Source organism: Carcharhinus amblyrhynchos, chromosome 6, assembly GCF_965287045.1.
Source record: "Carcharhinus amblyrhynchos chromosome 6, sCarAmb.v2.hapA, whole genome shotgun sequence".
Taxonomy (NCBI): domain Eukaryota; kingdom Metazoa; phylum Chordata; class Chondrichthyes; order Carcharhiniformes; family Carcharhinidae; genus Carcharhinus; species Carcharhinus amblyrhynchos.
Genome location: NC_137329.1, coordinates 98,499,124 through 98,525,926, shown reverse-complemented (window position 1 = coordinate 98,525,926; position 26,803 = coordinate 98,499,124). Strand labels below are relative to the sequence as shown.

Below are 26,803 nucleotides of genomic sequence, written 5' to 3'. Positions count from 1 at the left end.
TGGAGGGGTGAGGAGGTGGGCGGGTATGGAGGAGGGATAAGGAGTTCAGAGGCAGGAAAAGTTTCAGGGACCATGACTTCTCTTCCTTGCTCTGTGTAGAGCCAGCAGTTCCTGACAGAACCCAAACTTAACATTGGTGCGTGAGGAGGTTATTGGTGAGCGAGCAGCTGTTGATAGCGCTGTTCACACTCCTTCCATCGCTTTGCTGAACAGGCATGGGGATGATTTTCAGCCTGTGTTCACTGTCAGAGAGAACCGCAACGTTGGCTATAAATCTAGAGAGAATCGGGAAATGCCCATCGCCAGTGATGTCACGAGATCCACACCCACAAAGGGCGAGAACCTCATTTAAATGAATTTTAATATATTTGAATATCATTAAACATACCCCACACCACCCCCCCCCCCCCCCCACCCCCCCCCCCCCACCACCACATATCCCCCCTCACCGTATTTTCAAAGCTTGCTGACGTGACATCATGTTCACCCAGATGTGAACCTGTTGTGGGAGCTTCCCCCCCCCCCGCCCTCCCCCGGAGGCATAAAGTTGAGCATTGCCCCCGGGAGAGAAGGACATGGCCAGACAGTGGCCTGGCACTGCCCCTGGCACAGATTGTCACTGCAAGATTGGCTTCTGTACAAGAACAGAATTTAAGAATATGCTTTGCTCGTAAATGTTTATCCATAGGGAGGTTAGGCAAAACATTTTATTACCCAGGGTGTGGTTAGAATGTGGTCCTCATTATTACATCGAGTAATTGAGATGATTAGATACATTTAAGGGGACATTAGATAAGCACAAAAGGGAAAAGGGAACAATGGGATACATTCATGGGGTTAGCTGAAGAAGGGTGGGAAGAGGCTAGTATGGAGTATAAATACAGCAAGGACCTGTTGAACCAAGTGGTCTATTTTTGTGCTATGAGTACTGTGTTTAAAAGCCTCTATAATGTTTTGGGACTCTAGAAAGTGGTTGATTAAAGCCACTTTTTGGCTTTAGAAGCCAAATATTGAGGCAGGTAGGTTGAGTCATGAAATTTCTCAATTCACTGTACTTGCTTCAGTAAGAAGTACCCTGAATTGCATAATATCCCCCCTTTGGGGGGGTGGGGGAAGGATGGAGGCAGAGGGGAGAGGGAGATGGAGTGGAGTAGTAGTGTGGGTGCAGATGAAGTGTGCTATGGAGTTGGGCTGCCAACCCTAGAAACAAAATCTAGGTAATGGGTGCAGGATGGACAAGTACAGAAGCAAGTTGATTATCATGTCTGTCTCAGTTGTCTGGAATTTTGTCCCCATTGTCTTGGAAGGTTTAATGCCCCCCGACCTTAAACCCTCATACCCTTGTAATCCCCCCTCACCTATCCCCATGGCCCCTAATGACCTCAGTGCCAACTCAATGCCAATTCATGCTCCTCACCTCCTTTGGCACCTCATGCCAATTCCATAGCCACTTGTCCAGTATCTATCAGGAATAGACTATGGATTTATGTGGAAATGAAATAAAATGAATGTCAAAAAATCTAATGCAGACTTGATCATGAAAAGATACTACCATCATGAAAGCATCAAAGATTTTAAATATTTTCAAGTAGTTCAACTGTTTTAAAAACAAAAAAAACTTTGGTTGCTATTCCTAATCCTTTAAGTGCCTCTTTAAGCTGACAGTCAAACTGTAAACTCAGAACATCTGCTGAGAAAATTGTAGCTTTTGAAATCATTTGTAATGAATAATTCTTAAGGTATTGTCAACAAGGAATTGTTTCAAAAGATGCTACATCAGCTAACCTGTCACTCAAAGCAGTCCTACAGGGATCTTTTAAACAATTATCAACAGGTGCATCCAGTTTTTTTAATACAATTTAAAGAATGCCAGATTTTAAAAAAAGTTTTGGGTCATGACAGTTAAACTGACTTTATCTGCATTGCAAAGAGCATTTACGTCTACCCCATAAATGTGTGACTCCCACGCTGTGAGTTAAGGCACTTACAACAGCCAAAATTGGGTCAGTTTGAATTCAACACTAATTTTAAATGGTCCTGCTGAGTTTGAGTTTCCCTCCTGTGTGATTCATGTTGCACCCCCTTTCCCCTAACTAGCAAAAATGGGATCTGTCAGAAATAGTGGGGTGGCTGGGCGGGCATTAATTCTGCATTCAGCTTCCACCCACCATTTATAAATGTCATCCATCCTTGTGTAAATGGAGGTGATATTCTTTCACACGCTTCATAGAACTAAAGCTTGAAAGCTTACCAGCAGAAATGCTAGGTCTTTGCTTGTACTTAAGTCCAAAACAAATGTCAATTTTTATAGCGGCAAGGTAAGTTGCAATCTACTCTTGTAGTTTTAAAATGACTTACTTTTGTTCGCACATTTCTGCTAGTATTTATGCCTTTAATTGGACATGACAACACTGGCTGGTTGCATGGTTTAGCAGGTTAAAGCAATGAGTCAGCTGAGCTGTACAGAACAGTTTAAATCCCTGTCCTGTGCTGAGTTAGCCAATCTCACCTTATTCAATAGAAGTGTCATTACATTTGAGTTAAAGGGAGCAAAGATCACTGAGATTTTTTGAGTCATGGTCACTGAGCTATGAAGTGTATATTGACTGATGGATAGAATTGAACATGGTTGTGAGTCCTACACAATTGGATAGTCTGCTGATTCTCATAGTTTAGGATAATGAATGCATAATCACCTGGACTCCCAAAAGGAGTTAGCATGACTTCTAAGTGCTGCAAAGTCAGGTGATAAAATTAGTACCCAACGGAGGAAGAGTAGGTAAACTCAAGAGGAGCAGCTTTTTATCTCCTTGGATAGAATTTAGTGAATTGATAAGATACATGTGTAAGTTTCAATTTCAAAGTTATCTGACTGCCGGGAAATCGATGAAGCTTTAACACTGTAATTATCTATACTTAATATCTGTTCATCGCAGATGTTGAGGTCATTGAAACTTCAAGGAGGAAGTCTTTCTTAGCTTCTCAAGTGTTAATAACTTAAAAGTACACCAGTATCTTAGTCACATCAGATGCTGTTTCATTACAACATTGACTACAATTCAAAAGTACTTTATTGGCTGTAAAGCACTTTGGTCCAGTGGTGGAGAAAGGCAGTGTATAAAAGAAATTCTTTCTTTTTATAGTCTAGCTGAATTTATAATTTCTTGTGCATTTTTTTCTCCATTTCAGTCCTCCCTCTTTCTGTTGACCATCATGTTCAACATGATCTAAGATAGTTGTAATAGTTGTTGCCAATATAACGGCTATGAAGAACCAGATTTTGAGCTTTAGGATCAATGTACCTTATGGTATTGAGATTGATTTCACCAATGCCCTGTAGAGCTTAAGCACACCATCCTTACTTTTATCTTCAATTCCTCTCATGATAAAGGGTAGCATTCCATTAACTTTCTTGATTACATGCTGCACCTGCATATTAACTTTTTGTGACTCATGTACAAGAATCTCTTTAAATCTCTTTGCAGCTCAGCATTCTGCAGTCATTTTCTATTTATGTAGTATTCTGCTTTATTATTCTCCTTGCCAAAATGAACAACTTCACATTTTCCCACATGTCTTCTTCACAACACACTTTTCTACCTCTCTATGTCCACACATTTAGCTATCATGTATTAGCTCCCCTCATCTAATGATTACATCATTATTTTTGGAAATTATAGAAAAACTTTGCTGAGAATGCCCTCACGAAATAAAATAAGAACATAAGAACTAGGAGCAGGACTAGGCCATCTGGCCTCTCGAGCCTGCTCCACCATTCAATAAAATCATGACTGTTCTTTTCATGGACTCAGCTCCACTTACCTGCCCCTTCACCATAACCCTTAATTCCTTTACTGTTGAAAAATTTGTCTATCTTGCCTTAAAAACATTCAATGAGGTAGCCTCAACTGCTTCACTGGGCAGAGAATTCCACAGATTCACAACCCTTTGGGTGAAGAAATTCCTCCTCAACTCAATCCTAAATCTGCTCCCCCTTATTTTGAGGTTATGCCCTCTAGTTCTAGTTGGACGTAATAAGTACATTATGTCCATGATGACAGAGTTTAGAAGGCATAGGCAAGGATTTTCCGGCTGCCCTGAAGCATATTTTCCGCTTGAGAACACAGCTTGCCATTGGCTGCCAGCAGCATCTTCCAATCCTGCCAGTGTCTATGACTTGCCCATCCCACCACTGGGGAAGCTGCCACAGGACATTGCCTTTGGTAGGACTGGAAGATCACGCCAGTGGGAAGGACCAGAAAGTCCCTCTCCGTGTCCTCTGAGGTGTAGGAAACCTTTAGGATGGCATGACTTGGCATGGCATGGTAGCACAGTGGTTAGCACTGCTGCTTCACAGCTCCAAGGCACTGGGGTTTGATTCCCGGCTTGGGACACTGGAGTTTGCACATTCTTCTCGTGTCTGCATGGGTTTCCACTGGGTGCTCCAGTTTCCTCCCACAGGCCAAAGATTTGCGGGTTAGATTGATTGGCCATGCTAAAATTGCTCCTTAGTGTCCTGAGATGCGTAGGTTAGAGGGATTAGCGGGTAAATGTGTAGGGAAATGGGGGTAGGGCCTGGGTGGGATTGTGGTGGTGCAGAGTTGATGAGCCAGATAGCCTTTTTCTGCACTGTAGGGTTTCTATGATTCTATGACTCAAGGATTGTAATGATCGGACTCAATCAAAGCTATCACTTTGAATGTTGTGGGTGCTTTGTGTATATTGATACAGGTGCTATTAATCAGGTGTCTTAATTAGCAACATCCGCCATCTGTGCACTGCTTTATAATCCACCATTTAGAAGAAATAAATTTCAAGTTGAGTTATTTTCATAGACCATTATGGCCATTCTAAGAAATATGAGTAGCATAAACCATACTTTTCAGCACTATGGTTAACCTCGAACAAAAAGAAACACTGACAAGTGTCTAAAAGGTAAATAAAAGCTTGTATTTCAAGCATTGCTGCATAAGCTGAAGAAGGCTCACAGTCAAAGCATTAGCCTGCCTTTCCTCTTAACAATCTGATGAACCTATTTCGTTTTGCCATTACTTTTTGCTTTCTTTTGGATCTTTCAGAGTGATTTTAACCCTGCTCGCCCTCAGAAGCAGGATGGCTTAAATTGCTGCAGCCTACTTTCTTCTTGCTGGCTGCCATATTAACTGCAGATTGTTTTTGTACGGCCCAGATGCCTACCAGAGGCAGGCAGAAGCTACATGAATTATTGCAAATTAGAATCCGTGATGTCGCTAACTACTGATTTAATGCAAAGTCACAGAAATCTTGCTAAGCCTCCAACGCATCAGTAAAAATGAGTGGGATTTGTCTTCAAAAGTCTCTGAAGCAGTGTTTAAAGGAATGTGCACCTGCAGATAACACAGGATCTGTGTGGCATTATACTGTTTGTATAATGCCGTTCGTATTGTCAGGAGAAGCTAAGAAAAGGTGTAAAATGTGAGAAAGAAGCAAGCTTCTGTATCAAGAGATTTGAATGATATAGGCTCAGAAGCTGGAACAACATCATACTACAGACCAAAGTGCCTAGTGTGATAAAGGTGATTAATTTAACACCAAACATAATTACCTTCTGGTCAGGTTATCCTGAACAAGAGGGCATAATCTTAAAATTAGAACTAGGCCACTTAGAAATCAATTTTTCACATAAAGCATTGTGACAGTCTGGAACCAAAAGGCTGTGGCTGCTGAGTCAACTGAATTTCTCAAGTCTGCAATGGACAGATTTTTGTTAGGTAAAGGCATCAAGGGATATGGAGCAAACGTCGGTAAATGTTTCTCTGCCTGTTAGCTGATCCCAGGTTGTACAGTGATTAACTGGAATACAATTGGAATCAACGCCCTTGGGCTAAGGACAGGAAAATATCACAAGTTGTCATTTCTTCTGGCTGGGAAATGCATGCGTGTGCATTCCGAGTGAGGACACAATTTGGCTTGGCTTTGATTCCCCCTCCCAACACCTCCCAATTCGATTGCTTTGCTGTCACACATGAAGAACGGTTACTAGGGCAAAATACCAGCAGGTGGCTGGCATCTGTTCAGCTGTACATCACAAATGACTGTCAGCTTTAGGAGAAGAAGATGGGACAGCCTTATGAAAGCACAGGGTTTAATAAAAAAGTATATACATAGGGTCCAATTTTACTGTTGCAAAACAGGCAAGAAAACTTGATAAAGTTGGGCGTGAGACGATTAACGCAATCCGCACCTGTGCAGATGCCCACTTTACCAAGGCCTGAAAATGGTCACGATCCGAGGGTGTAATGTCAATTTAAATGCATTTGCATGCATTTAAATTGACTTAATGAGCTGGATGCCCAATCTTACCTGCATTTCCTCCTTTACCATCGCACTTGCCTGTCCAGATTCGGCGCGAAACAGACACGTTCGACAAAGGTCTGTTCTGGCGCGCCAGCTTCTGAAGAGGTAAGTTCAGAGCTTCCAATGGCTCTCTAACTCAGTTCGATGGTGGGGGGGAGGGAGGTGGACCAGATCATTCTCTGTTGGGGAGGGGGAGGGAGGAGGAGATTGGTCAGATGTATCTCTGGTGAGGAGAGAGGAGGAGGGCCAGATGTATCTCTGGTGGGGGGTGGGGGGGAGGAGGGGTCCCAATCATTCACTGGTGGGGGATGGAGGACGGAGTCCTGATCATTCTCTGGTTGGGGGGGGGGAATGGGGGGAAGGGAGGTCAGATGGTGCTCTTTCGGGGAGGGGGGGGAAGGTGGGAGGAAGAGGAGGAGGCCAAGTGGATCTTTGGTGGGGGGAGGGGAAGGAGGGGGAGAAAGGTGGGCCATATTGTTCTCTGGTTGGTGGGGTGGGGGGGGTCAGGGGCAGCGTGGGGGGGTCCACTGCCACTCTACAGGCAATTGGTGAGGGGGGAAAGGGGGCAGGGTGTTGCGATCGGTCTGGGTTGTTGGGGGGTGGGTGGTGAGTGGATAAGGGGGACAGTTATGTTGTGTGGGTGGGGTGATATCTATAGGGGCCATTGCTCCCAGGACACTTTATCTGTTTTCTGCTGCCCGGAGCGATGTGACAAGAGCGCGTTTTTCAATTTTTTTTCACTGCGCATGCGCAGTTCAAAGCTCCGATTGGAGCAGCAGCAATTGGGTGCGCTAAGCCCTGCCCACAGTGCGAATCAGACTCGTGACTTCTTTTTCAGGCTGAGTGCGTATGGGGGCACCTGAGACCAGTTTTCCAAATTACATTGAATTGTGCCCAGATTCAGCACTTAGAATCAAAATGGTAAAATCAGGCCCATAGTGTAACAATTGCAAACATAAAAGAGATAAGTGTAAACATAAAATACTGTTGGAATCCTCTAGTGGAACACACTCCACAAATTGACAACAGCTCCACCTCTTAATCCTGCATCTCCTGGTTGTCTACAAACGTCACCAACTGCAACCTGATAACTGTCCCGAGTGGTGAAGCCCTTCACTGATAAAAACAAGTAAAAATTTATTTATTAGTCAAATTAAGGCTTACAGTAACACTGCAATGAAGTTACTGTGGAATCCCCCTAGTCCCCGTAATTCCCCTGAAAAACTGGACAACATGCAACCATTTGGGGGTAGAGTACGGAAGATGTGGCCATTTGCTTCCCATATGAAGATGAGAAAGAGCTCAAATTGTGATGGGGCTATTCAAATCATGCTATTGCTCACTGTCTAAAGTCTTTGTGCCTTAATGCACTGAACATTCACTATAAGGTAGCTGAATTAACAGCACAAATAGATAAAGGCAATTATGATAAAGTTGCAATTACAGAGATAGGGTTACCAAGGATGGTGACTAATATAATCCAAGGTATTCATTATTTAAGAAGTAGGAGGGTTGATATCGTTAGTAAAGGAGAAAATCAATAATGAGGAAGGATATTGGCTCAGATAATCATGTTGTGGAATCTGTACGGGTGGAGATAAGAAACACTAAGGGACAGAAAACATTGTTCGGGGTTGTCCATTGACCCCCAGACAGAAGTGAAGATATAAGGGAAGGTATTAAACAAGAAATCAGAGTTGCATGCAATTAGGGTATGACTGTAGTCATGGGTGACTTTAATTTACACATAGATTTGATAAACCAACCTAGCATTGGTGTAGTGGAGGAAGAGTTGCTGGAATTTGTATGTGATGGTTTTAATGGGGAGCAAAGAAATGGCAGAAGAATTAAACACATTCTTCGATTCCATCTTCACAAAAGAAAGTACAGCTAACCTTCCAGAAATGTTAGGAAACCAAGGGTCTAGTGAGAGGACAGAATTGAAGGAAATCAGTATTATTAAGAAAATGGTGCTGGAAGTAAATGGCTGACCAATCACCAGGGCATGATAATTTATATCACTGATTATTAAAGGAAATTACCCTCAAAATTTTGGATGCATTGATGGCCATCTTCCAAAATTCCATAGACTCTGGAGCAGTTCCAGAGATTGGAGGATGGTAAATCTAACCCACTACTTAAAAAGGAAGGGAGGGAAAAAAGAGAGAATTACAGTTAGCCCTACATCAGTAATAGGGAAGATACTAGGGTCCATTATAAAAGACCTGATAACAGAACATTTGGAAAGCATTAACAGGATTGGACAAAGCCAGTATGGGTTTATGACAATATATAACTGGTAGAATAGATAAGGGAGAACCAGTGGTTATGGTGTATTTGGATTTTCAGAAGGGTTTTGATAAAGTTCTTAACATAAGAATATAAGAAATAGGAGCAGGAGTAGGCCATCTAGCCCTTCGAGCCTGCCCCGCCATTCACTAAGATCATGGCTGATCTGAAGTGGATCAGATCCACTTTCCTGCTTTCTTCCCATAACCCTTAATTCCCTTGTCTGTCAAAAACCTATCTACCCGTGACTTAAATATATTTAGCGAGGTAGCCTCCACCACTTCAACGGGCAGAGAACTCCAGCGATTCACCACCCTTTGAGTGAAGAAGTTCCTCCTCAACTCCGTTCTAAACTGCACCCCCCCCTTATCTTGAGGCTGTGCCATCTAGTCCTGCTATCCTTTCTAAGTGGGAAGAATCTCTCTACCTCTACCCTAACCATCCCTTTCATTATCTTATACGTCTCTATAAGATCCCCCCTCATCCTTCTAAACTCCAACGAGTACAGACCCAGTCTGTTTAGTCTCTCTTCATAGTCCAACCCCCTCATCTCCGGTCCAACCCCCTCATCTCCGGAAAGAGGTTCTTAAGAGGTTAGTGGATAAAATTAAAGCACGTGGGGATAGGGGTAACATATTCACATGAATTGAGAATTAGTTGACAGATAATGGGAATAAATAGATCTTTCTCTGAGTGGTAGGCGGTGGTAGTGTGATAGTGCAGGGATCAGTGCTTGGGCCCCAGCGAAATATATAAATGACTTGGATGGCTTATAACATTTCCAAGTTTGCTGACGCCACAAAACTGAGCAGAATTGTGAGGAGGATGCAAGGAGGTTTCAAGGTGATTTAGACAAGTTAAGTGAGTGAGCAAACACATAGTAGATGCAGTACAAAGTGAGTAAATATGAAGTTATGTATCTTGCTGTGAAAAACTTGCAAGGAAGAGTGTTATTTAAATGGCAATATATTGGGAAGTGTGGATATACAAAGGGATTTAGGTGTCCTCATATACCAGTCAATGGAAGTAGAGAGGTAGGTGCAGCAAGCGATTTGAAAGGCAAATGGTATGTTGGCATTCATTGCAAGAGGATTTGAGTTCAGAAGGAGGGATGCCTCACTGCAGTTATACACGGCCTTGGTGAAACCACACTTGGAGTATTGCATGCAGTTTTGGTCTCCCTACCTAAGAAAGGATATACTTCTATGGAGGGAGTGCAGCAGATGTTCACTAGACCGAGTTGACAAGACTGTCCTATGAGGAGAGATTGGTTGGATTGCGCCTCTATTCACTGGAATTTAGAAGGATGAGAGGAGATCGGAATGAAGCATATAAAAATTAAACAGGGCTGGACAAACTAGATGCAGGGAGGAAGTTCCTTCTCAACTGAGTCCTAAATCTTTCTCTGTTTGGGGAATCTAGAACCAGGGACACAGTCTCTAGATACAGGACATTAGACCATTTAGGACTGCAATGAGGAAAAATGTTTTCGCTATGAACCTGTGGAACATCACATGCGTAGTGGACAACGGGGAACATGTGGATGTGGTGTATTTGGATTTCCAGAAGGCATTTGACAAGGTGCCACATCAAAGACTGCTGCATAAGATAAAGCTGCATGGTGTTGCAGGTAATGTATTAGCATCTGTAGAGGATTGGTTAACTAACAGAAAGCGAAGAGTGGGGGTAAATGGGTATTTTTCTGGTTGGCGATCAGTCATTAGTGATATGCTCAGGGATCAGTCTTGGGACCACAATTGTTTACAATTTACATAGATGATTTGGAGTTGGGGACCAAGTGTAGTGTGTCAAAATTCGCAGATTACAGAGCAAAGTTTGCAGAGGATGCTGAAAGTCTGCAAAGAGCTATCGATAGTCTAAATGAGTGGGCAAGGATCTGGCAGATGAAGTACAATGTTGCTAAATGTGAGGTCATTCATTTTGATAGGAATAACAGCAAAATGGACTATTATTTAAATGGTAACAAATTGCAGCATGCTGCTGTGCAGAGGGACCAGGGTGTCCTTATACAAGAATTGTAAGGAATTAGTTTGCAGGTGCAGCAGGTAATTAAGAATGCAAATGAATTTTCTCCTTCATTGCTAGAGGGATGGAGTTTAAAAACAGTGAGGTCATGTTGCAGCTGTATAAGGTGCTAGTGAGGCCACACCTGGAGCATTGTATGTACGGTTTTGGTCTCCTCACTTGAGAAAGGATATACTGGCACTGGAGGGGATGCAGAGGAGATTCACTAGGTTGATTCCAGAGTTGAGAAGGTTGGCTTATAAGGAGAGACTGATACACTGGGGCTATACTCATTGGAATTCAGACGAATGAGGGTATGGATAAGATAGGAGCGCAGAAGTTTTTTCCACTGGCGGGTGAAACTAGAACTAAGAGACATAGCTTCAAAATAAGGGGAAGCAGATTTAGGACTGAGTTGAGGAGGAACTCCTTCAAACGGTTGTAAATCTGTGGAATTCTCTGCCCAGTGAAGCAGTTGAGGCTACCTCATCGAATGTTCTTAAGGCAAGGATAGATAAATTTTTGAACAGTAAATTAATTAAGGACTATGGTGACTAGATGGGTAATGGAGCTGAGTCCACAAAAAGGTCAGCCATGATCTTATTGAATGGCGGAGCAGGCTTGAGGGGCCAGATGGCCTACTCCTGCTCCTATTTCTTATGAATTGTCTACCGCAGAAGGATGTGGAAGCCAATTTATTTAATGTATTCAAGAAAAAGATAGATACATTTTTAGATTTTAATGGTATCACGGGCAAGGGAAGAAAGCAGGCTGTGGTATTTGAATAGAGAATCATCTATGATATTGAATGGCAGAGCAGGCTCGAGGGGCCGAATGCCCTACTCCTGCTTCTAGTTTCTGAGTTGTTCTATACTGAATTCCTGAGAGATCCATTTCTGGTGCATCACCACCATTCACACTTCATTAGCTGAAGCCAGTGTATTGATTTTTGGCAGCAATTTCAAACTGTAACCGTATCCCCAGCAATACAAATATATGTGCTGGATTTGAGTAAGTTTGCTGTTATTTTTAACTCAGTTAATTACAATACAGATTTCATATGTTTATCAGTGCAATATCATTTTAAAAAGACAAACATTAGTTGTTAAACTTCAACCAGTTAACCACACAAAATTTAATGTTTGGATAGAGAACATTTTAAAAATTAAATTTGCAGGAGACTATTACTCCGCTATTAATTTATGCTATCTTACTGATGGTGTGTGTTGAAATCTATTTTGTAATTTTGTATTATGATCAAATGTCTAGAGTTAAAATTATGCAGATGAAATTGCAGCTAAATTAACATGGCAGCAGGCTAATTTTTCATAAATTATATTTCAATTAAACATTAATATAATGAGCAATAAAAGAAGTACATGACATAACAGTAACAAAATGTAATATTAATGCAGGGATGTCAAAGAAGCCCGTCTACTGTTACACAAGCATTTACAGATGTGCTAGAATGCAATGATTACCTCTAGCTTCTTTTCTCCAATACTAATCATCTCCTTAAATGCTTTTCTCTCCCCCCTCCACTCTCATCTCCAACAATAACGAATGTGAAGTCATTAAAATGGACATCATTCATTCAGCTGCCTCTGCAGCAGTCCCATCCCCCCTTCTTACCCACAAGCTAAACTTGCCCTTTGTCCGAGGATTCTTGTGTCTTTCCAATCAGTTCTCAGACCCTACCATGACACTAAATCAGGCCTGAAGCCGCACATCGTTTTCTGTGACTGTGATCAGGTTTCATGTGACCATATGAATTAGGAATAGGCCACAACTTCACAAACCTGCTCCACCATTCAATTAGATTATGGCTGATCAGACTGTAACCTCAACTCCAGCCTACCCCCTAATGACATTTCAGCTCCTTGCTTATTAAGAATCTATTTACTTCTGCCTCAAAAATATTCCAGGACTCTGCTTCTACCGCCCTCTGAAGAAAGCATTCTCCTCATCTCTGTCTTAAATGACGATCCCTCATTTTTGAACAGTGATCCCTAGTTCTAGATTCTCTCACAAGAGGAAACATTCTTTCCACATCCACCCTGTCAGGACCCCTCAGGATCTTGCATGTTTCAATCAAGTCACTTCTTACTCTTCAAACTCCAGCAGATACAAGCCTAGCCTATTCAGTCTTTCCACTTAAGACATCCTGCCCATTCTATGTATTAGTCCAGTAAACCTTTTTCTGAACTGCTTTCGATGCACCTATATCCTTTCTTAAATAAGGAAACCAATACTATGCACAGTACTCCAGATGTGGTCTCACCAATGATGCATATAACATAAAAATAACCTCTCTACTTTTGTATTAAATTTCCTTTGCAGTAAACAATAACATTGAGTGATCCTAATTACTTGCTGTACCTGCATACCAGCCTTTTACAACTGCCTGCATACTAGCTTTTTGCAACTAGGACACTCCAATCCCTCTGCATCTTGGAGCTGTGTAATCATTCACCATTTAGATAGTGTGCTTCTTTATTATTCTTCCTGCTAAAATAGACAATTTCACAATTTGTCACATTTACTCCTCCAGATCTTTGCCCATTCACATAACCTTTCAATATCCCTTCGTACCCTCCTTATATCTTCACGACTTACTTTCCTACCTATCCTTGTATCATTAGCAAATTTAGCAACTATATCTTCATCCAATTCATTTATTTAAAATGGTAAAAAGTTGAAGCTGCAGCACTGATCACTGTGACGCACCACTCGTTATATTTTCCTTCCTCAACATCTCAAACTCACTGCAACCTTTAATGCATTAGACCACACCATCCATTGTTCATTTAATTGGATATGACAAAGGGTCATCTGGACTCGAAATGTCAGCTCTTTTCTCTCCTTACAGATGCTGCCAGACCTGCTGACAAAGGGTCACCTGGGCTCAAAACATCAGCTCTTTTCTTTCCTTATAGATGCTGCCAGAACTGCTGAGATTTTCCGGTGTTGTTTCTTTTGGTTTCATATAATTGGTACTGACACTGTGCTGTTTCCTTCTAACTCATCCAGTTGTAGACAGAACTGTGTCAGCAATCAGTTTTCCTCCTATTACCTCTGAAGACCTCCAAGGATCTGTTTCCCCTTTTCTCTTCCTCATTCCACATGCTGCCTCTTAGCAATATGAATGGAATGCATGTGTTGAGTGGCCAGATGTATGACATCTGGTTCTACATTTTGTCCAGTCGTGCTTCTTTCGTTGCGTCTTGGCTTTCAACTTGCTTGTCCAACATCAAATCCAGGATGATTTACAGTTGTCTGCAGTTAAATGTCAGGCTCACATCTCAAATCTCTTTCTTCCAGTTCCATCCCCATTCCCGATCATTGCCTCAAGTTGAAATCAATTGTTCGAAACATTTTTTGTCCCATGTGACTCTTGAGTTGACTTCCAACCTTCCATCCACTTTGTCACAAAGATCATTTACCTCCAGAACATGTCTGTCTTCACTATTGCTTCAGCTTTGCCTGTGCAAAAATTCCCACCCATGTGTTCATCTCCAGGCGCGATCATGATAATGCTGTCCTGATCAACTATACTATCCGTTCTTTATAACTTCAGCTCATAGACTTATAAAATCCCTATAGTGCAGAAGGAGGCCGTTTGGTCCATTGATTCTGTACCGACTCTCTGACAAGCATCTTATCCAGGCCCTATCCCTGCAACCTGAAGTGTTTACCCTGCTAATTCCCCATAAATCTTGAGACACTAAGGGGCAATTTAACATGGCCAGTCAATCTAACTTACACATCTTTGGAGTGTGGGAGGAAACTGGAGCACTCAGACAAAATCCATGCAAATATGGGGAAAATGTGCAAACTTTACGCAGTCACCCAAAGCTGGAATTGAATCCAGGCCCCTGGTGCTGTGAGGCAACAGTGCTAACAGTGCAGTCTTGCTGCAATTGTACAGGGCACTGGTGAGGCCGCAGCTGGAGTACTGTGTGCAGTTTTGGTCGCCGCACTTGCGCAAGGATATTTTGGCCTTGGAGGGAGTGCAGAGGATGTTCACTGGACTGATACCGGAGATGAGGGGGTTGGACTATGAAGAGAGACTAAATAGACTGGGCCTGTACTTGTTGGAGTTTAGAAGGATGAGGGGGGATCTTATAGAGACGTATAAGATAATGAAAGGGATAGGGCAGAGGTAGAGAGATTCTTCCTGTTCAGAAAGGACAGCAGGACTAGAGGGCACAGCCTCAAGATAAGGGGGGTGGGGGGGGTGCAGTTTAGAACAGAGTTGAGGAGGAACTTCTTCACTCAAAGGGTGGTGAATCTCTGGCATTGTCTGCCCGTTGAAGTGGTGGAGGCTACCTTGCTAAATATATTTAAGACACGGGTAGATAGGTTTTTGGTAGACAAGGGAATTAAGGGTTATGGGGAGAAAGCGGGAAAGTAGAACTGAGCCACTTCAGATCAGCCATGATCTTAGTGAATGGCGGGGCAGGCTCGAAGGTCTAGATGGCCTACTCCTGCTCCTACTTCTTATGTTCTTATGTACTTCTAACTATTCCTAATCTACTCCAAATCTACTGTATATATTTTAATCTGCTTCTCAGTGACAACCTATACTTACTGACCCATGTTAGCTTCAAGTTTCCAGATACTGAAAATTTAAAATTCTCATCCTTGTCTTAAAATCACTTGCTATCCCTCACTACTTCTGTCATCTATTCCAGCTCCCCAGTCTCTATGACCCTCCAACTGCTGCCCTTGTCCTTCTAGACAGTAGTGACTGTAGGTTTGGGAGGTGTTGCCAAAGGTGAGTTGCTGCCACTGTTTGCTGATGATAGAGGACATAAATGCTCGAAGTGGTAGATCGGATCTTAATGAAGTGAGCTGTTTTGTTCTGTATGTGAACTTCTTGACTGTTGTTAAAGTTGTACTCATCCAGGCAAGTAAGGAGCATTCTATCATATTTCTGGGTCAGGATATTGATGCCTGTGTCCATGCCAGAATGAAGGCAGAGGAGGTGGTGGATTTAAAATTGATAAACAAACATAAGAAGCACGAACAAGAGGAGACCATTCAGTCCTACAAACCTGCTGCACCATTCATTATGATCATGGCTAATCATCCAACTCAATAGCCTGGTCCCGTCTTCTCCCATTTTCTTTCATTCCCTTCACCTCAAATGCTATATCTAAGTGCTTCTGGAAAACATTCAATGTCTTGGCCTCAATTACTTTCCGTGGTAGCGAATTCCATAGGCTGACCACTGTCTGGGTGAATAAACTTCTCTTGTCTATTCTAAATAGTCTACCCTGAATCCTCAGACTGTGACCCCTGGTTTTGGACACCCCACCACTGGGAACATCCTTCTTGCATCTACCCTGCATAATCCTATTAGAATTTTGTGGGTTTCTATGAGATTCCTCTTCATTCTTCTATAAGTCTGACAGACCGGACCCAATTCCAGGATTCCCACCTCCATTCCCAGCACCAGCAATTTTAGCTGGAGTGGGACAAATTTGCAGGTGGTGAGCCCCTACCTAGCATTCCTGACCTAGCTGGTGCTATTGCAGGTGTAGACATCTTATATCCCTCCCTGCAATTTTCATGGACTTCAGCCAATTCCTCAAGGACTCATGGCCCAAGGCTCCACAGAGGAGTTGTGATTCAGATCCTTTTAGAAAAGTAAGTTTAAACACTCTTAGTTATGTCCCATCTTTTGTTCTCTATGTCCACTCCCCCAGTATGTGCTATGTATAGATCCAATGAGCCACAAATGACAACAATGGCATGTCTTGAACTGCTCATGAAATGAAACTCTCATTCACAAATTTGCTTTGAAAAGAACTGTTGCTTTTACAAACTTAAGAATCTAACATTCCAGTTTAGCGTCTCTTAAGCTAATCCATTTGTGAATCGTAGAGCACAGCCAAGCTTTCATAATTAGCCCATCTAGCAATTATATCAAAGGAAACAGATGGGCAGCTATCTGTTTCCTCAAAGGGCCTCATTATGAATGCTTGGCTGAACTCTAAGAGTTACTAATGGAAATAGCTCATCAGGAATTTCTTTTAACAGGTGGCAGAGGAACGTTTGCTTTCGTTGATTGAATTTTTTTGATGTTATATCAAATTATTCTCTCTTTGATCTGTTTTTTCAACATCTGTGTGCTTAATGGGCAAAATTAAGCAATGTGAAGTGAGTTTAAGCTTCTGTTATTGATACTATAAATTGCTCTGCCTGATTAATACTTTTATAAAGCTTTAAGTGCAGCAGTCTTTCTTCCAAAGCATGTTCTGAATGGATGATTTTTCTCATGAGCATTTCAATACTTGCAATTGTTGTTACATGGCTGTTTGGTTCTGGATAAAAGGGCATGGAAGGTGCATGGCAGTATATAGGGACTTGGGAGTTATGAAGGGTAATGAGAAGTGGATGACGGGATAGGGCAAGAGGCCTAACAGCCTTTAATACAATTGGGCTGAAGTCACAGAGAACCAAGGCAGGCTCTCTAAACATTCCATCTTATGCTTGCCTCTGTGGCAGACTCCAAACTGCTTCCAGAGTTGGTGATTCCAACTCAACCCTACTCCCATCTCTATGAAGTAAAAATACTTTGCAAGGAGCCATTTATAGGGAGACATTAAATTCCCTGACTCAAACTTCCTGCCATGTTAGTGAACATTTAGCCCTTGTAGATGGTAGACAGGCTTTGAGAAGTCAGTCAGTGAGTTACTCGCCACAGAATGCCCAGCCTCTGGCCTGCTCTTGTAACTATGGCATTTGTGTGGCTGGCCCAGTTAGGTTTCTTGTCGGTGTGATCCCCAGGATGTTGATTGTGAGGAATTTGATTATTGTAATGCCATTGATTTTTAAGGGTAGGTGGTTGGGCTCTCTCTACTTGGACACTTTTATTGTCTGATACAGGTGGCACTCAACATTTGTGCCACAACATATCAGCCCAAACCTGAATCTGGTCCATGTGTTTCTACATGTGGACGTGGATTACTTCATTAGCTGAAGAATTGAGCCTCTTCATCATGCTTCATGATGGCACAGTGGTTAGCACTGCTGCCTCACAATGTCATGGACCTAGGTTTGATTCCCAGCTTGGGTCAGTGTCTGTGTGAAGTTTGCATATTCTCTCTGTGTCTGCGCAGGTTTCCTCTTGGTGTTCTGGTTTCCTCCCACTGTCCAAAGATTAGGCTAGGTGAATTGGTCATGATAAATTCTCCCTCAGTGTACCAGAACAAGTGCAGGACTATGGCGACAAGGGGATTTTCACAGTAACTTCATTGCAATGTGAACGTAAGCCTATTGTGACCAATTAATAAACTTTACTGTTTGCTATTCTCCTTTGTGATCCTGTTTAAAACTTACTTCTTTGACCAAGCTTTTAATTGCTTCTCCTAATATCCTTTTCTTTGACTTAGTGTTAAATTTTGTCTAATTACATTCCCATGAAGTTCCTTTGGATGTTTTCCTATACAGAAGATGTGCGTTTAAGTTATTATATTTTAAGTGACAGGGAAAAACTACTTAAAAGGTGTAGTATGAAAATCACAGAAACTTAAATATTGTTTAAGTAGTGTCTTTAGTATAACTTGTTCTGTTGGATAGGTTTTATAGAGACAACAGATAAATAAATAATTGAAGTGAAAATACTTCCCAATAATAGGCCATTCTAATCCAATTTATACACCACCTTGTTTTCATTTATTTTGCAGATCAGTATCTTTCAAAATTTTGATTATTTCTTATTTTTGATCACAATTACTTTTGATTAATTCTTTTTAATTCAGCCAGCTTAAGATAACATCTGGAAATGTTTAGTGGAAGAAAAAGGGAAAAAAGTCAAGTCTTTTGCTTATTTTTTTATTTTCAGAACCATTCTGTTGAAATTGTTGCAATTCAGCCATGCGCTTTGAATTTTTGCCATTGCCTATCCAGTGCCATCCCTTTAAATAACGTTTCCTAATCCATCATAGCTAACATATGCCTCATACCATCATAGTTTCCTTTATTAGCATTCAGGTCCCTACCCTCAGAATCAACCATGTTACTCTGGTGAAGAATTCTATCAGATTATGGCTACACATCACCAAGGCATCTCCCACAACTAAATTGTCAATGATTTCTTTCTCATTAGATAACACCCAGCCTAGGATGGTCTGTTCTCTAGTTGGTTCCTCAACATATTGATCCAGAAAACCATTCCATATACACTCCAGGAATTTCCCCTCCATGGTATTGTGACTATCTATATGCAGATTAAAGTCATCCACAATTACAGATGTTCCTTTATTACATGCATCTCAGATTTCCTGTTTACCGCCACTTCTAACATCACCACTAGAGTTTGGGGGCCTATATGCAATCACCACCAATGCTTTTGCTTTTTAGTGATTGCCAGCTTTACCCATGCAAATTCCACATCATTGGAATGAATATCTTTCTCACTATTGCGTTAAATTCCTCTCTTCCTCATTATTGTGTTAATTTCCTCTTTAACCAGCCATGCAACTCCACCACCTTTTCCTGTTTGCCCTTCCCAAATGCTGGATACCTCTGGATGTTAATTTTTCATCCCTGGTCACCCTGCAGCCATTGTCTCCACAATGCCAACTACATATATCCATTTATATCCGTTTGTGCAATTAATTCATCTATTTTGTTTACCATTACTTGTCCCATTCCCATTATTTTTCATGAACTCTTTCACCCTTACTGCTGTCCCAGTTATAATCACAGACTCAGCACAAGGCAGGTGCAGCCACCTTGGTCATGAAGGTTTTAGCTACAAAATAGTGTATCAAGAAATGGTCAAAGAATGGCTCTGTTTGATTCTGGCCCTGGATTTCTCTGATTGTCACTCTTCTTATTCTGCCTGCTGACTTTGGTTCTTGTCCTAGATCTCCCCTCCTTTGACTCTTTGCATAGATTCCCATACTCCTGCCGTTCTAGTTTAAAGTGGGAGCCTACGGTGTGATCACCTCTGTCTCTATACGTGCTATCTACAATATTCTGCTTATTGCTAATGCTCTACAGTGTCCTCAGCCACCTCTCCAGCTCTGAAGCCCAGGTTTTCAGTTGCAGCTGAAGTCACTTCCTGCACACATGCTGGCTCCAGGAACTGGAAATGTTCCTGGTTTCCTACATAGAGCATGAGGAGCACAACTCGACTTTGAGCCATCCTTTCATGATACTCTTTAAAGTAAACCTCTTAAAAGATGCTTAACATCAACTAATATCAATTACTCTGGGGCCCTTCTTTCTATCTGGGTCCTCATTACTATAGAATATATCTTTTACAAACTATAAACCTCAAAAAACCTTACAAACTATAAGCCATAAATGTACTAAATAATTACCTGACCTTACCCACTACTTACCAATCAGTTCTCTCCATTGTAACATCTCCCTTTGCAGCGGGGAAATACCATTGTCTTATGAATAAAAAGTTAGAAAACCAAAAAAAGCAACGATACTGGTTCCCCTCTGTACCCAATTCCCACTATGCTCCAAATTCCTTGATAAACACACATCCTCTGGCTGTGTCTCTCCGACAGTTTGTGCACAAAGCTTCAGTTTAATTGGTAGCATTTGAAATGTATAACCTCTGTGGAATTGACACTCTTTACATTTTTAAAGTTGAATAAATATGCCTCAAAAATATTAATATTGAAGGGACCATAAAGAACATCCTAATTTTCAAATTGCTATTTTTATTTTGAGTACAATATAATCTTATCTATTTTCCAGAAGTTTAAGCAAGATAGTAAAAGCTAATTCATGTTATTCAGTTTCCTGGATAAATTTTGCTGAAAGGATATGTTTGAAAGTCAGTTCAATGTCATGCTGCATGTTGGAATAGTGAAAACCTAATCTCCCTTGCATTAATATGTTTACACTACAGAAGCTAATCTGAATTGTCATTAATCTAAAGTGACATCAGATTAAAAGTGTAATTGGGAACATGACTAATTGGAAATGTCCTTGAGGCAAAATTTGAAGGCAGTTGTGTTTATGCACTACAGTTTACTTTGCAATGGAATGTTCAGAGTGGAATCGCTAAATTCTTTGAAAGCTATTCTTTAGGGGACTGCAGATGCAATTTTGTTTTTAATGTGTACCATGGCAGTGCAATAAGTATTTTAACAGCAGCAAAAGTACTATTACTGTAATACAGATATATCCCAAAGTGAACATTGAACAGATCTAAAATGGTTAGCCAGATTAATATTCTTTCCCATTATTAGGATTTTAGTTCCATTTGAGTCTGAAAACTGTCAACAACATATTATAAATTCTAAAATATTCCTATACACAAAGTGTTCAGGATAGATAGAGGAGGAGAGAAAGAAGGAGGAGTACCTGTACTAATTAAGGAGAACATTAATGCTGGAGAATGATCATGTCCTAGAGGGATCAAGGGTAGAATCTATTTTGTTAGAGCTAAGGAACTGGAGAGGTACCATTGCAGGACTGGATGTATCCTTCAGGCCAGATATGAGGGGAAAGATACACAGGAACAAGTTTGCTGGGCAATTACAGAAAGGTGGAAAAACTATAGAGTGGTTATAATGGAGAACTTTGATTCTCCCAGTTTAAACAGGGATAGTTAGAGTGTGAAGGGCAGAGAAGGGGAAGAGTTTCTGAAGTGTCTTCAGGAGAATTTTCTATATCAGAATGTTTCCCATCCAATGCAGAAGGAGACTCCAGCAGTAAAATGTGAAAGGAAGTAAAAATGTTAAGGTTGAAATCCAGCTTTGGGGAAATTTGAAGGGCATTCCAAAATTGAGATTGTTTGAGGCCGGCGTTAGGTACTAAAAGTGGATCAGTGTTCCACTTTGCAGTACTGACATCCTTCATTGGGAAGGAATTGTGGTGCTTGGTTAATAGGGCAGACAGTTTCATTTATGCTGCTTAATACACTATCTTTAGAAGGCTGACTTTAAGAACAGTACAAAAAGTGTGATACCAAGGGTGCTGCTCCATATAAAATCTTCAAATATGGTTTCTTTGTTATGCAGGTTGTCAATGTGTTCTGTCAGCATTTGAGGTGCTAAGTGACTTATAAGGATGGTTAGGGGATTCTCAATTGTTATTTTGTGCACTGGATTCCTTACAGATTTAATAGTGGCTGATGAGAAATTCAAATGGATATGCATGGATACTAATTACTTTGAATCACATAAATGTGATTGAGGTGCATGTGAAAAACCTCTCAAAATGAGTATTAATTGTTTTAAAAATTGTTTAAAACATTCGGCATTAGAATCTAAGTTCAACTTAATGGACTGGAATATGCTCTCGACATCAAATAAACTGCACCAGCCATTCAGTACACTTGCAGGTGCCCACAGTCTTTCTGTTAAGATTTCATGCTGGAACTTAATGTAATTAGGGAGCTGAGGTAGCAGATGTTTCCAAGTTTTCACACTTGCAGTTTTCCACGAGGTGTGATTCCCAATTCAAGCATGCGTAAACAAGCAGAAAAGCCAGGATAGAGAAAAGGAAAAGGGAAATCAATGGGACATTCTCTGTGACTACCTTGTCACACCTCCTGGCAGGCCAGTTACAGCAGCGGGATAGGTTGGGATTACAGGTTACTTGTGCAGCCTCTCAGCTAATATAGGAAGATTTAAAACCAGCAAATAGGAAAACAAATTGTGGCAATGACATTACTACCTATCAATTATGTTGTACGTTTTACAGGTTTCCCTTGGATTGGTCCATGCCCGTGCTTCACACATCATCTGGCCCCCCAATCGTTGGATGAAGTTACAAACTGATCTCCCTGAGGAGCGAAGGCCTCTGTTGTCTGGGAGTGATGACTCGGCAGATGGAACATCAGTTTAGCCCATTCCTGACAAAGACATAATTCCGGCTTGAAATTGAGATCACCCAACATCTGTTCTAAAAGGAAAAGTCTAATGCAATGTTCCATAACACTGCAGATTTCATACGCTGGGATTTTCCATAGCCATGAAATACTTTTATTCTACAGTGCCAAGCTCACCATTACATACATTTATCTGATATTTGCCATCAGTTTTACTTGTTTTTCTTCCAAATTTTGATTGATTTCACTGCTAATTGAGCCAGAAATCTCCTGGAATTTAGGAGAAAAAGTAAATTAGATTGTCAATTCTAATGGAGTCCTGATGACACCAGCTCAATTTTTCCAAATAAATCATTAAAATACACTTGATGTTATTTGGAGGATATAAGTGTGGAACTAATTTATTAGATTCACTTTGCCAGCACAAGTGTGGAAGATTACAACCGCTCCCCCCCCCCCGCCTTCCTCACCCAATGCCATGAAATTTGCCCCAAATTGCCATGAAGTCATTCACTTTGAAGATAATTTACATTTGAGGCAACCTGAGTAAATCCTTCCATAAAAGACCAGGGTCTTCTAGACATGCAAATAGCCCAAAAGATTTCTGACTTTATCCATTCCCACGGGAACTATGTTGATGAGAAAAGTTGGTCAATAACCTCTAGGTTTGTCTTTTAGAAGGCCTCAGAAGAATTCACCTAGGTCTCAACTGGCATGTGCATCCATAGCACAATCCCTGACATAGCAGAAATAAATCCAAGTTATGTCAACAGTCTACATGAATGGAAGGTCTACATGTCCATGAATTCCCGAAGCACCCCGATCAGTCCCAAATTCTGCAGGAACCCGGTATCTGGCATAATAGAAAACTTATTTCCTCTTCAGCCTCAGGAATTTCAGGATCTGGGATTTTTGAGGGGATTTAATTGGAGCTGGCTGTAAATTGAAGGTCCTTTTATTTCTAAATCCAGCCTAGCTAAATTAACAGAATAAACATCTTACCTCCCTCTTTCCTCTCTCTCTCTCTACTCTCCATTAAGATCCAAATTAAAATGGGTTTGGGTAGTTCCAACTTATCCCTTTGTGGCTGTGGGATTATGGTTCACAACTGCCTGTAGTTCACAGTAAATTGGCATGCATTTTGATATCTTATAAAGAGACCACATTGGCAAGTATGCAAAGTTGATTAGTAGCTGTTGAGGCTGAATTGAAGGAACTTTACTTTCTTAGGGACATGCTAAACCTGTCAGGGATTACTTAATACTGACACAGAGTAACAAAAGTGAATGAGTATTCAATTCCCCAGCAGTTCAGTATCTGTACTTGTGATGTGAATGCAATTTATTTTAATATGTTTTCATTTTTTATTCAAAACTCAGTGCATCTCACCTCCATTTTCAGTGTTTCAATATGTAACTCCATCACTTGTCATTGCAGTCTTCCATAAAGATTGGAAAGTTTTCAGGTTTGATCCTGTAGACTTGGTTGACAACAGCAGTGCAAAATTGATCTCAGCATCACCCTGGGAAGAGAAATCCAATCAGGATTCCTTACTGTCCAGCAACTCTTGCTGGAAGTGTGTGTGGTGGATGATAACGCAGTCAAGTCCATTTCGATGGTAGCCATATGATTCATGCTAATATGTCAATTGTAAATGCCCAATGAAGGAGGCAATGTTTTAGTTACTTCCACACAGCTCAATTTATCTGTTTATAAAATTGTTCCGATTTTTGAATTAGGAACTGATATAATAAATAAACCATTAGTAGAGCCTTATCTCATATAATCCCTTGAATGGTTTTCTCATTTGATATCAACTGAAGTAGAGAAGCTAGATTCTATTTTCCAATTCTCTTCCCATACCTAGTGATGCACTAAAACAGACTTTTGTAACAATAATTCCCAGAACAGGTCACTAGCCTATACCAGGGGTTTATAGGTTGAGTGGCGCCACTCCACATCAAGTGTGGCCAACCAGGAGTACTCTTTCTCTTACCACCAGCCATTGGCATATTGGAAGGATTTGCACTCAACCTGTTTGACCACGTTATGAATGCACCTTCCTTGGCCATCAAGTCTTGGAGTTGGACTCGAGCCCAGAGCATCAGAGGCAGAAATGGTACTCACTGCACCACAGGACCTCCTGAGGAGTTATATCGGAGTGTTATAAATGTTCTTTTGTACTGTCATGTTCTGAACTAAAATAGCAAACTAAGGAAGATGCACAAAATCATCTTCCCTTATATGAAAAGCAAGGCCAATGCTGGTAATTGTGTATAGGAGAACTGGTCTGAAATAGATCAACGTGAGCCATTTGTTTGCTATAACATATACAGGGAAGTTTTCAAATCTATTTTTATGTTGTTCCGATCATCACATTCTTCCTAGAAACTTCAAAAATACTTGAAATAGTTTAACAGTAAAAGATTGAGTTGCCCTACTCAGGTGTTGTTGTAACACTTTTTATTCTACCTCTTGGTCTGAGCTGCCCATTGACGATGAGAAGGAGATGTATCATCACAGGGGAGGTGCATCTCCTTTGGCTGGTCCTGAGCAGGCTTGTAGCTTGGCCATTCAACTAAAAGAGACATCGTGATGAGTTAATGTGGGAGCAAAAACTGGATTTCAAAGTAATCAACTTCTCAAAAATTAAAAAAAGTAAGATGAACAATACAAATCTTCCAGGTACAGATTCAAACTTTTATCTAAAATGCAAATTATATGTATAATTGAATGCAGTTGTAAAGTTGAGGAACACTGATGTGAAAGACAAGGGCAATGTGATTCTGTATGAAGATGTTGTATTGAATAAAGAATGAAGTCTGTTTTTATTTTGTCTATGGAGCTATTAAAGATATTGTGACCCTTACTGCCCCTTAAAGTGCTCTATACTATTAAGTTCATACAGAATAATATTATCCATTATCATCAGTCTGAGATAGAAAATTTTGCAGTTGTGCCATTATTGATACTTTTAACATTTACAGCCATACTTGTGCAATGATTTGCACTCCTTTTATGTCTTCAGTGATTTAACACTGAACTACCAATACATGTGCACATCTTCAGCATTGTGTAACTTTCCTTAACTTATTTTTAAATACACATACATTGATGGAACATACAAAGTGAGATTCACAGCGTTCCCAAATTTGGTTAAAAAGAATTATTTAAACAAAATTTTCAGAGACTAAATAAAAATGTGAAAGCAAAATGATAGCTGTGATTCACCCATTTGAATTGAAATGCTCGTACAGATAGGGAAACTAGACTGTTTCCCCCCGGCGTTAGCAGTGGCTGTGAGGTGGGATTCATGCGCTCTAACCACGTAAATTCGTAAATTTATGCAAAGCGTGAAACACCCCCTGCCAGCCCAGCTGTGCAGAAATTGGGTTGCCTTTTCGAAGGGTGCCCAAATCGCTGTGCTGACAGATCAGCCTCCTGCCCCTCACCGCTATAGAAATGATGACACCTTGCTGACCAGGGAGCACCACCAATCCCTCATTACAGAGGGTATCCTCCCCCCTACATGGAGAGAACAGGCCATCCCCCTGCATTACATAGGCACGAGAGTGATTTGACACCAACCCACCGCGCCCCCCCCCCCCCCACCCCCAACCCAGCCAGTTAGAGGCCTCAATGGCCCCCACCAGAGAGACACACTCCTAGATAGACCTCCCCCCTCCTCATGACCATCTGATGTGTCCCTTCATGACCCTCTCAGGACCTTCAGTGCCAACCTTGCACTGGCCTCTGGCACTGACACCTTGACCTGGCACCTTCCTGAGTACTGTGCCCATGTGTCCCTCTGAAGGTGCCATGCTGCAGAAGGTGGGTCCTCTATGGGCTGTTGGGGTAGAGTGGGCTCCCACTAAGAGCAAAGGACTGACCTTGCTACTCTGTTCCTCTAGCTGTGGGGAAATGGAGCATCACAGCTGGCATGGTGATTTCAGGCATCTCACTAATCAACGTCTTCATTCTGATTATGCAGACTGTGAAAAATTGGAAGTGGCTGAGTCACTTTAATCTCATGCCTCCTGGACATCTGACAGGCTTCCAAATCCCAGAAATAGTCCAGCCTGCAGTAAGGATCCCCCTTTCTGTCCAAAGCTGCAGGTTTGGGAAGACTCCTTTCAAGTCCTCTGACTAACAGGAGAAGTCACTTCCACAGGGGGTTCGGGAGAATGGGAGCTGTCCCATGTGGAGTTTGTCTGGATAATTAAAATAGTTAGGCTGAAGTTACAAGTTGTTTTATTTCTTCTAACTCCAAGTAACTATTAGCGTAAAACTGGCAGAACCGTCAAAGTTCGCTTTATCAGATGGCTCCCAGCACACTGCTCA

General features: G+C 41.3%; 1 protein-coding gene across 2 annotated transcripts in view; it reads left to right on the top strand.

Moving 5' to 3' along the window:
- Positions 1–25,359, top strand: part of immp2l (inner mitochondrial membrane peptidase subunit 2) — a 534,375-nt gene extending 509,016 nt beyond the window's left edge. For both annotated transcript variants that reach the window (XM_080191048.1, XM_080191049.1), the window contains exon 6: positions 22,336–25,359. In XM_080191048.1, the coding sequence (XP_080047174.1) occupies positions 22,336–22,479 (144 nt within the window). In that variant the 3' untranslated portion in view covers positions 22,480–25,359. The remainder of the gene's footprint in view (positions 1–22,335) is intronic.
- The last annotated feature ends 1,444 nt before the right edge of the window (positions 25,360–26,803 follow it).